At 40.7% G+C, this 11,915-nt stretch overlaps 1 protein-coding gene across 1 annotated transcript in view; it reads right to left on the bottom strand.

Annotated features, from left to right (window-relative positions):
- The window catches only part of USP6NL (USP6 N-terminal like), a gene marked incomplete at its 5' end in the record, with an annotated part of 52,769 nt that overhangs the window by 27,933 nt on the left and 12,921 nt on the right, over window positions 1-11,915 (bottom strand). The window contains 2 exons of the mRNA XM_008586997.1: window positions 1,243-1,352; window positions 11,038-11,145. Of these exons, the coding sequence (XP_008585219.1) occupies window positions 1,243-1,352; window positions 11,038-11,145 (218 nt within the window). The remainder of the gene's footprint in view (window positions 1-1,242; window positions 1,353-11,037; window positions 11,146-11,915) is intronic.

Below are 11,915 nucleotides of genomic sequence, written 5' to 3'. Positions count from 1 at the left end.
CGGGCGGGAGCGCCGCCGCGCTTCCCAAGCGGCGCACTTATCCAGTGCGCCACCGGGCCGGCCCTGCTTGTATATATATTAACAAATTTTTTTTTCTTCCTTCTCTTTTCCCTTATCATCTAACATAAGACATATTAATAATAGTTAACTTTATATCACAGTATAGGACATCAAAGCAGAAGTGTGAACATCACCCAAGGACTTGACATCTTCTTGTGGAGAAAGGGTTAGCATGTTTTCAGTTGTGAGCAGAATAGTTTTATCATATTAGGCGGAAGTATGACTTTGTTATTGTCTTATCTGGAAATTACGAACAATTTAAGGTGATGTGGATAAGTGCCAAGTTGAAAGGGTAGACTGTGATAGTCGGCTTTGTGTGTCAACTTGGCTAGTCTACAATCCTTAGTTATTCAAACACTGATCTAGGTGTTGTTGTGAAGGTAATTTGTAGATGAAATTAAAATCCATAATCTGATGACTTTAAGTAGGGGACATTATTGTATATAGTCTGGGTAGGCCTGATTCAATCAGTTAAAAAGCCATAAGAACAGATCTGATGTTTCCCTATGGACAACAGCTTCAGCTCACACCCAAGAGTTCCAGCCTGCCCTTGCTGATGACCTGTCCTACGGATTTCCAACTTGCCCAGTCAGCTCCACAATGGGACAGGCCAATACTTTGCAATAAATCTCTTAATATATATCTTCTACTGGTTTCTGTTTCTTGGTTTGGAACCTGACTGATACAGAGATCAGCTAAACTATACTTTTTATTCACAAACTGTCATAGCAATGATACATCAATGTGTAGAACTAATGTCCTGACTGTTATACTCAATTTCTCATTTCATTTCATTCATTTCCCTTTTTTTTAGTTTCACTTATGCATGGGGTCAAGGTTATAGAGATACATTTATCACTGACACAGTTTTCACACAATCTCTCATTTCTTTTCTATTACTTTAAATAAAACTGTCTACTATATCTATAAGAATTCCCAGATCATAAAATGATTCCTTACCAATTTTATAGCACCTATGTCAAAGGTTAAAAAATTTAAGTTAAATTAGATCCTAAGTTTCACACCACACGGACTCAAATAATCTGCAAAAAACCTTAGGACCTGAATCAAAATTATATTCTACACTAGACATTCTAAGCACTCACATTTTAAGTTAATGAAGACTTTAATAAAGACTATTATACATGATATTTACATTTCGTAATACAAAACTTTACTTACTTAACACCATATCTGTCTCTAAACATAATATGGTCCCTAAATGTGCGGTTGACATCAAGGTCTATTTGTCTGATATCAGGTGAACAACCTCGTGCTCTGTGTTTTAATTTCTAAAGAAGAAAAAGAAGGTAAGAAAGCACATTTTTATAGAAATCTTTTTAGAAAACTTTTATAGAAGTCTTTACAAAAAACTTTATGTTGAAAAGTCTATGACACATAGTAAAATAATTTTCATTAAAAACTGTTCTTAGTAGGAAAATCACTCCCATGGTTCAAAAATCAAAACAATATAAAAAGTTCCACAATGACAACTTTCCCTTCCCTCCATGCCCCCACCTATCTGACTCCCATCCTCTCCCTATACCTCTACCACATTTATCTCCCATCTTGTCACTAAAGTTTTTTTTTTTTTTTTTTTTTTTCGGGACCGGTAAGGGGATCGCAACCCTTGTTGTGGTGTCACCCACACCGCGCTCAGCCAGTGAACACACCAGCCATTCCTATATAGGATCCGAACCCACGGCGGGAGCGTTGCTGCGCTCCCAGGGCCGCTCTCCCAAGTGCGCCACGGGCTCGGCCCGCTAAAGTTACATTTTAATTCAGGGTAGAGAACTTTTTGGAGTTTGCATTACTAAGAGCATCTGAAAGCTCTTCACAGCTACATCATGCAGTCTACTATTATTTCTTTATTCTTTCCAACATGATATTTTTGTTTTCGTTGGAGCTAATCGTTTCCTGGTTTCTTGATTTGCTTTGTTTTCTACATACTTGTAGTTAACTCAATCCCAAACTCACTACAAATTGTATAAATCTCTGGTGATGCTACAGTAGAATAGGTATTCCACCAACTTCATCTTCTCGAAGACCTCTCTCCAGGGGCTGCCTGACCTGGCTGGCAGCACAGCTCAGGTCTGGGGATCGCTCGTGACCATCTTCAGGGACTTCCCTTGCTTCTCTTGTGTTGGCTCCCCTGTTTTTGTGGATCTCACATCTTTTACTTTCTTGGTTTATTCCCTTGCTCTAGAGGAACACATTCTCCAGTAGCTCCTGTGAAAGGATGTATGGAAGATAAAGTTTTTGAAACTTTGAATGTCTGATAATTCTACTCTCATATTTAACTGTTTGGCAGTTTTAGAATACTTTTTTTTTTCCTTTTTGTCTTTTATACTGACCAGTAACGGGATCGCAACCCTCGGTGTTGCGCCCGCACCGCGCTCAGCTAGTGAGCGGGAACCGGTCTCCACATGGGATCCAAACCCTCAGCGGGAGCGCCGCCGCACTCCCAAGCAGTGCACTCTCCAGTGCGCCACTGGGCCGGCCCCAGTTTTAGAATTCTAAGTTGGAAAATATTTTTGTTCACAAGGCAATGCTTCACTGTCTTCTGGCTTCCAGTGTTGCCATTTTAATTCTTGTTTCTTTATTTACAATCTGCTTTTCTCTCTAGAAGTCTGTAGGAGTTTCTCTCCATGTTCTGAAACATCACATTTCTGTAATTGGTTTGGATCTATTTTTATCCATAGGGTTGGGCACTTGATAGATCCTTTCATATTCACATCTCTCAGCTCTAAGAAATTTTCTTCAACATATCCTTTGTCAATTTCATCCACCCCTCCCCCACTCCCATTTTCTCATTCTGGAACTCTTATCATCACAGAGTGAGATATCTTAGGTTGTCACCTAATTTTCTTGTGTTTTCCCTTTTATTTTCCATTTCTTTGCCTTTATAATGTACTTTCTACGAAACTACCCTAATTGTTACTTTCAATTAAGTTTTTCACTTCTATTACTTTTTATATTCATAAGCTCTTTGATCTCAAGTGTTCCTTTTTATAACATCCTACACTTGTTTTATGGAATATATTATCTATTTTTATCCCTCTGAAGATATTAACAAAGTTCTAAAATTTTCTTCTTGCTCTGTAGTCTGTTTCCTACAAGCTGCTTTTTTCCATTTGCTTTTGTGGGTCTTTCACCTTAGCCCCTTCCCTCAAATGAGCAGCAACACTTCACTGTCTCCTTTTATTTAAAAGTGGAACCCTAAAAATCTGTGTGCCTAAGTGGGGCTTCACAATGACAGTCTTCATTGTGGAGTGATCTGGCCGGGCAGGTGCAGTGGGGTCCCCTGAAGTCAGTATACTTAGGTTTATTTTCTTACGCTGGTCACATTCCTTAGAGAAAGCTCTTCCGATCTCCTGTCAGGAAGTCAAGTACTTTGACTGCCAACGTTCTGAGAGCTTAGTTGAGGGAAAAAGCTGGATTGTCTACAAATCAGGGAATTCAATTCCTGTGCTTTCCGGTCAGCGGCCCACCCTTGGCAATGCCTGTGATCTCCCAGGCCAGAGGTGCTAGGTTTCCTTCCTCTCCTAATAAGAAACCTCCAGTCTTGGGCCCATGTTGGGAGGGGACTTAGGGGATCTAACTGCTTCCAAAACAGACCTTCAACCACTTCTGCTTTTAGGTTCACCTCCACTTCTAGAGGTTCCTTTAGTTGGCAATTACCAAGCCTTTCGGAGAGCTTGAGACACGATCAGGTTGCTTCTCAGATTTTCCACTGTCAGCCTAGGATGCAGCTTTCTCAGGTTTCTAAAGTTTGCTCAATATATGTCTGTACTCCAGTTTCCAAAAACTGGCAGCTGTTATCTCTTCTCTCAGTTTCTCATTCTTCTGGGTTTGCCCTTTAAAAAACTCTGCTGTCATTTTAGTGGCATTTCAGGAGGAAAGGGAGTTAATCTCCCATGTTTAATCAAATGAGAGATTGAAATGTGTATTATAATTTATACTTAAACATGTTTAAGTCATTTTAGTGGCATTTCAGGAGGAAAGGGAGTTAATCTCCCATGTTTAATCAAATGAGAGACTGAAATGTGTATTATAATTTATACTTAAACATGTTTAAATATAAAGAAGCATCTGTATACATATGTTATATTGACCCATTTACCACACACTAGTAATATATAGATTTGTGCTAAATCAATTCCAGTATATACATATATAAACATAACTGTTAACTCCTGACTTAAGCTAAAAGCGGAAAGAAGGCTATCTGGGTATGCCCGGAATACATGTGTGTATATTAAGTGTTTTGTGAATATGTGCATTTTTGTGTTTTGAGGTGGAAGCTCAGAGGAGGACAGCTTCTGTAGCTTTTTGAAAAATGAAGAGTAACCACAGTATGTTTCAGAGATCTGAAGACAACGAAAGATATTTGTAACATTGTATTAGAATCATACAATCATTAATATATTACTGCATATTATTTCTGATAAAAGATGGTCCAAAAGACATTTTAAAAATTTAGCTTTAAAAATAATAATCTATAGGCTGGAGCTCAGCAGAAGAGGAGGAGAGACCTATGGAGTTCAAGAAGGCAGGAGAAACTACCATGAGAGAAAGAAAAAGCTGCGGGTGCTTTGAGCATTTCGGGCCGTGGCTGCTTTAAAGGCTCGAGCTGATGAGCACAGGGGGCAGGAGCCGGCAGAAGCCGCAGCTGTGCCCTTCAGATGGAGTTACTTGGAGGCTGTAGGAAAGAAGAGGGCCTTGGCGGCCCCCAGGACAGCAAAACCACTAATAGGGTTCACGTGGACCCACACAGGAGCGAGGAGCCAGAACAACTGAAAAAAGGGAGCCATTCAGAAGCCGGTGAGTCATTGCAAGGGACTGGTACATGGCCCATCACATGGGAAGTGTTTGCAGCACGGGCGGTGGGGGAGACAGGCCCACCAGGGGAACACTGGGGCACAGCAAGGACAGCTGATCTGGCCCCCAATCAGCACAGGATCACTCAGAGGAGACTGGTCGGGAATACAGAATTGCATGGGATGCAGTTTGATGAAAAAACTCAGGCCCAGATTAGAGATTATACAGAACACAGACCCACCGGGTCTCTGGAGAGCCGGAAGTACCTATAAGGTCAACCATTAAACCCTGAGCTGCACAAAAAGCCTTCCCTAGGGAAATAGCTGCAAAGTAGCAATTTAAACAACCACACAGCTCAAGTACTGGTTCCCACAGGAAATTCCCTCATGTTAGAAGCAAAGGACAAAAAATTAGTTCCGGTCCAGGCACACCACCAGCACCTTGGGGCCTGCCTGGGAACTGGAGGCTTGGATCTGGGGACCAGACCCCACTCCTACTTCCAGGCAAACCGCACCAGTGTGTTGGGGCCAGCCTGGGGACCTGAGGCATGGAGAAGGGGACTGGACCTCTCTCCCACAACCAGGCACAAAAAGCCAGCACCTTGGGCCCTACCCAGGGACACGGGGCATGGAGAAGGGGACCAGACCACCCTCCCACAACCAGGTACACTGAGCCAGCGCCTTGGGGCCCACCCAGGGACCCAGGGTATGGAGTCAGGGACCAGACCACCCTCCCAGAACCAGGCACAACATGTCAGCAACTCGGAGCCCACCCGGGGACCTGGGGCATGTAGAAGGGGACTGGACCTCTCTCCCACAACCAGGCACACTGAGCCAGCACCTCAGGGCCCACCCAGGAACCTGGGGTATGGAGTTGGGGACTGGAACTCTCTCCCACAACCAGGCACAACATGCCAGCAACTTGGAGCCCACCCAGGCAACCGTGGCAAGGAGAAGGGGAATGGTCCTCTCTTCTACAACCAGGCACAATGCACCAGTGCTTCAGGGCCCACCCAAGGACCTGAGGCATGGAGAAGGGGACTGGACCTCTCTCCCACAACCAGGCACACCAAGCTAGCGCCTCAGGTCCTGCCCACAGTCCCGGAGCATGGAGAAGGGGACTGGACCACCCTCCCACAACCAGGCACACCATGCCAGCACCTTGGGGCCTGCCCGGGGACCCGGGGCATGGTGATGGGGACTGGACCTCCCTCCCACAACGAGGCACACTGAGCCAGCGCCTTGGGGCACACCCAGGGAGGGGCCCAGGGTATGGAGTTGGGGACTGGACCACCCTCCCACAACCAGGCACAACAGGCTAGCACCTCAGAGACCACCTGGGGACCCAAGGCATGTAGAAGAGGACTGGACCTCTCTCCCACAACCAGGCACACCAAGCTAGTGTCTCGGGGCCTGCCCACCGTCCCGGGGCATGGAGAAGGGGACCGGACCACCCTCCCACAACCAGGCACACCACGCCAGCACCTTGGGGCCTGCCCAGGGACCTGAGGCAAAGAGAAGGTGAATGGACCTTTCTCCCACAACCAGGCACACTGCGCCTGTACCTTGGGGCCCACACAGGGACCTGGGACATGGAGAAGGGGACTGGACCCCTCTCCCACAACCAGGCACATGGCGCCAGTGCCTTGGGCTCTTCCCAGGGACCAGAGGCATGGAGAAGGGGACCAAACACACCTCACAACCAGGCATACTGCCAGTGCCAAGGAGCATGCCAGAAACAGCACTCCCACATGAGTGGCCCACCACAGCCACCACAATAACCAAGGCTACTGCAAAAGCGGCTAGACACCACAGCCACCACGCAGATGGTCTGCCAACCACTGGAGTGCATTCACACAAGAAGAGTCACCAGCAGAGACAAAGAAAAGAAGAGGATGTCTCGTTCCACAAACCCCATTACAGAGTGACAGAAGCATCTGCTCTATGATAATATTGGGGGAACTGATCACACCTCTCGGCATTGGACAGATCATCTAGGCAACAAATCAACAGAGTAACCATTATTCTTTAAGAAGGAGAGAAGAAATCTAGGACAATTAGAGGGGGGAGGGAGATGCAATGAGGGAAAAGGAGAGGTTAGATAAGGGGCATAAAGAATAATTACAATTTGTAACAATATATATGCTAGTAACATTGATTTAATCAACATATCTCAATGTTCAACCCCCAAAATATGTATAATCGATTTTGAAGGAGAGAAGAAATCTAGGGCAATTAGAGGGGGAAGGGGGAGGGAATGGGGGAAGGGGAGAGGTTGGACAAGGGGCATAAAGAATAATTACGATCTTTAACAATATATATGCTAGTAATACTGATTTAATCAACATATCTCAATGTTCAACTCCAAAAATATGTATAATCAATTTTGATTCAATAAATAAATTATTTTTTTAAAAATAATAATAATCTATACATATTTGTTCTTTTAATACCATAATGGACAAGTAAAGAGGTTTCAATTACTGTTCTACAGGCCTCCTGGTAAAAGATGAGATGTTGAAACATAGGAAGAAAATGTATGACAAGACGTGAGAAAAAAATGCCTTAAAATAAAACTTGACTGGAAGGGAGAAGATGACCCCAATGCATCTATGATGTCAATTACTCTAGAGGACAAGAAAATACATTATAAAAAAGGCCACATTACAGAAGCAAATATTATTTATATTTATATCAGGAATATTATTTATGCCCTAAAGTGTTTAGAAGCACATGTCTCACTCCTGAATTAAAGGAGGTAAACAGCTTCTACAGTTATCTCTCAGATTTGGTGGGCTGAAATCCATGAGTGTCACAATAATATAAGAATAAACATTTTATTTAAAAGAAATGGGATCTAACCGACCCAGGAACCTGAAGAAAGAAGTATAGTGGAAAGCATTTTGATGAAAAATTAGCAACCTAATGGTTGGGTATGACCTGTAAGATTATGGAGCCATACTAAGGCTGTAGATGAGGTTGTTATGCACTGTGGACTGACCCTCTACCATCTGTAAGGTACCTTGCAAGATGCAAGAGAGACAAAAACGAGATACAATTAAAAGAAGAGGAAAAAGTAGTAGATAAGAGCATTGGCTCAGGAGCTGAACAGTTTAGATTTTAAATCCTGCCTCTGTCACTTGCTACCCCAGGGTAAAAAGTTACTTAACCTCACTAAGCTCAGTTTTGTCATCCGTAAAATGAAAATAATAATGATAATGATTATAATAATAAAATCTGCCTACTGGCATTATTGTAAGAATTAAGTGAGGTAATTCACCTAGAGGACTCAAATAATGCCCATACATGAAAGTACTCAGATAATATCAGCTCTCCTCAAGGTAAAGTAGGTGCAGCATATTTAAAATACAGTCATATGCAGCTTCAAATTAAAACTAATCCAAATTGGAGGGAGGGCATCGGGAAAGCTCTTTACAATGTGCCTTGAAAATCCATTCTCTTTTCCATCCATTTGGGAAACAAAGCTGCCCTCTGACACCTCCTGTTCCACGAAATCTTCCTGAACCATCAAGGTGATTTCTTTTCTTTCCCTCTTTTCAACTAAGCCATGTGTTTTGTTTTATTACTTTTAGAGTGTTTACCACATACTAACTAGCAATAAACATCTCTACACAATCATGTCTCCCCCTTGAAACCACACTTATTCATTTTTGTGTGCTCTTCAGCACCTCACACAGAGCTTTGTTCCAAGAAAGGACAAATGGGTCATCAGGGGAACTTGAAGGACTGAATGCTCATAATATGCCAGGCTCCAAATAATTTCACCCATCTGAAAAAACTCTCGGTAGATTAAGAGAAGATAGTTTTATTCCTACTGAAGTTCCAGTCTGTGGAGGATGTGTGGAAAGCAACCTATACAACTTTTGTAGAGGGAATGTAAGAAAGAGTGGTTCGAAGACTTGGTTAAATAATGATGCTTGGGGAAGCTCAAATAGTGAAAATAATGTTTAAGATAGTCCTAAAAATTATGAGCTTGAAAGCACTGGTGGGCAAGTCATTTCTTTTGTTGTTGTAGCTGTTGGTTTTTACTAAATGCTTCTCTCATATTAACAGGTCATTGGATAATTTCATTCTATGTAGAAAAAGCCTAAAATATAACTGGAAACTATAGTTATACTATTAGCAAGTGTACTGGGTTGAACAGTGTCCTCCGAAAAACTCATTTCCATCCAGAGCCCGTGAAAGTGACCTTATCTGGAAATAGAGTCTCTGCAGATGTATGTAATCAAGTTAAGATGAAGTCATACTGAATTAGGGTGGACCCTAAGTCCAACGATTGGTGTCTGTCTCAGGAAAGACAGAGACAGACACAGACATACACAGGGAAGAATGCCATGTGGCAAACGAGGCAGAGATGGAGTGACGCAGTGGGCAGCCAGGGATCGCTAAGGATAGCTGGCCACTACCACCTAGAAAGAAGCAAGGCAGGGCTCTTCCTTGGAACCTCAACGGAGGGCACAGTCCTGCTGACACCTTAGTTTCAGACTTCTATCCACCAGAATGGTGAGAGAATAGACTTCTGTTGTTTGAAGCCACCCAGTCTGTAGTGCTTGGTTATAGCAGCCATAGGAAACAAATACAGTGTGTAAATTAAAGTGCTTTTAATTCTCATTAATTTTCTACTTTCATTAATTAAACAAATATGAGGGTACTTCAAAAAGTTCATGGAAAGATTCATATTATCTCTAAATCCTATTTTTCCATGAACTTTTTGAGGTATATGTATATATATATACATATACCTCAAAAAGTTCATGGAAAGATTCATATTATCTCTAAATCCTATTTTTCCATGAACTTTTTGAGGTATATGTACACACACACACACACACACACACACACACACACACACACACCATGGAAAGATTCATATTATCTCTAAATCCTATTTTTCCATGAACTTTTTGAGGTATATGTATATATATACACACACACACACACACACACACACACACATATGGAAAAGAAAAAAATATCAAGAGTAACAAAGCATCTTTTATAATTGGCTTTGGGTTTAAACTATAAATAATTTTTCCTTTTTCCATTTATTACACTTTAATTTATTCTATTTATATACATTTTTTAAGAAACATACTTCAAAATCTACGGTCCTAAGATTATTACATGTAAATTTATTACTCCTTTCAAAGGTTAACATAAAATTTAGGTTTTGAAAGAGTACAGCTGAAATGACAAGGAGGTAAATTTAATGCACTGCCTAATTTAAGAAAAGCATTACTTATCACTCAGTCAAAAGTTTACATTTTTATTAATAAGTAACAAAACTTAGAGATACCCTAATAATCTTAAGCAGCAAATNATGGAAAAGAAAAAAATATCAAGAGTAACAAAGCATCTTTTATAATTGGCTTTGGGTTTAAACTATAAATAATTTTTCCTTTTTCCATTTATTACACTTTAATTTATTCTATTTATATACATTTTTTAAGAAACATACTTCAAAATCTACGGTCCTAAGATTATTACATGTAAATTTATTACTCCTTTCAAAGGTTAACATAAAATTTAGGTTTTGAAAGAGTACAGCTGAAATGACAAGGAGGTAAATTTAATGCACTGCCTAATTTAAGAAAAGCATTACTTATCACTCAGTCAAAAGTTTACATTTTTATTAATAAGTAACAAAACTTAGAGATACCCTAATAATCTTAAGCAGCAAATTCTTCTTTCATCACCCTTTGAATAAAAGAATCATGTACAGGCAGGTGTTGGATAAACTGAATTCTGCTTTTATTTTCTCATAAACTCTGAAAGTGACACTGCAGATCAAAAGATTAATATTAACACTGCATTGCAGCTACAATCAGGTGTTAGTCGATTTTCCCTATGAATATGCCTCCACATTGATTTATCATTTTAAGTACTTTAATTGATCATTTATATATTTGAAAAGTACTTGATACTCACTGATTGATGCACACAGACAATAACATTTTTCCTCAAGTATACGTTTAAAATTTAAGAAGTAGATTGCAATCAACAAAACAAATAATAGGCTTCCCAAATCCCATGTAACTTTAAGTGATGATATGAATATCTTACATCACCTTGTAAGCTAAAAGAAATGGATTTTACCTTTTAATTTCAAAATAAAGGGTTAGTTTTAGCTACTCACACTATAGAGGTCTCTTGTTTCTTCTTTCATTTTAGGGATCTCAAGAAGGAGTGCCCAGACTTCCCCTCTGAGCTGGAGTGGGATTCCTTTGTAAATTCGCCTATGAAACTTATTAAAAGAAAAAGAAACTGAAGGTTACAAACCAACAAAAGCTTAGACTAGTCCCTTCAATCAGCTCATTAATATTTGTTAAGTCTTTATTTTCAAAGTATCCATGATAATTGATACATTTTAATATGGTACCCTGAGATCCTGTCATCTCTATTTCTCAGATCCTAACAGAGAGACACAGACACAGAAGGAGAGAATAAACAAGAAAAGGTTAAGAATGCCCAGTGCATTATAGAGGTGTCCCTTCAGTGGCACAAAATCATAGTCAGTGCTCTTTTTTAAGTAGTGAACATGTGATTTACACATTCCTGTTAGTATAATTAACTTGTTACACACTTTCTTCCTTTTCTCCCATACACCTAAAAGATGCTCCAAATAGCAAAAAGATTGCTTTGTACCAACAGGGTCGTCATGGAGCGTACAGAGTGCTGTCTAACACCTAATCTCTTTCCTACCACCTTCTCTCTGGGGATATACAGAATGTATCAAGCTCCTTCTGGTCTATCTCATACCTCAGTTAATTCTACTGACAATCTTCAGTGCTTTCTCTCTCTTTCTCTCTCTCCCTTCCTCTCCCTCTTTCCTCTCCTCTTTTCAATTCTTGATATTTCTTTAGGAAAACCTTTGTCCTTTTCTTAAATGACATTGATCCTATCTGATCAGACAAAAAATAGTGATAAATCTCCATCAAGGAAAGACATCACTTTAGAATGAAACTGGGCACAAATTATTAGTACCATCAACTCCTTGGGTCCTTGAAAATGCAC

This window comes from Galeopterus variegatus, unplaced genomic scaffold (assembly GCF_000696425.1).
Source record: "Galeopterus variegatus unplaced genomic scaffold, G_variegatus-3.0.2 Scaffold4209, whole genome shotgun sequence".
NCBI lineage: Eukaryota > Metazoa > Chordata > Mammalia > Dermoptera > Cynocephalidae > Galeopterus > Galeopterus variegatus.
The sequence above is the reverse complement of the archived record's forward strand: the minus strand, read 5'-3'. Positions and strand labels throughout refer to the sequence as shown.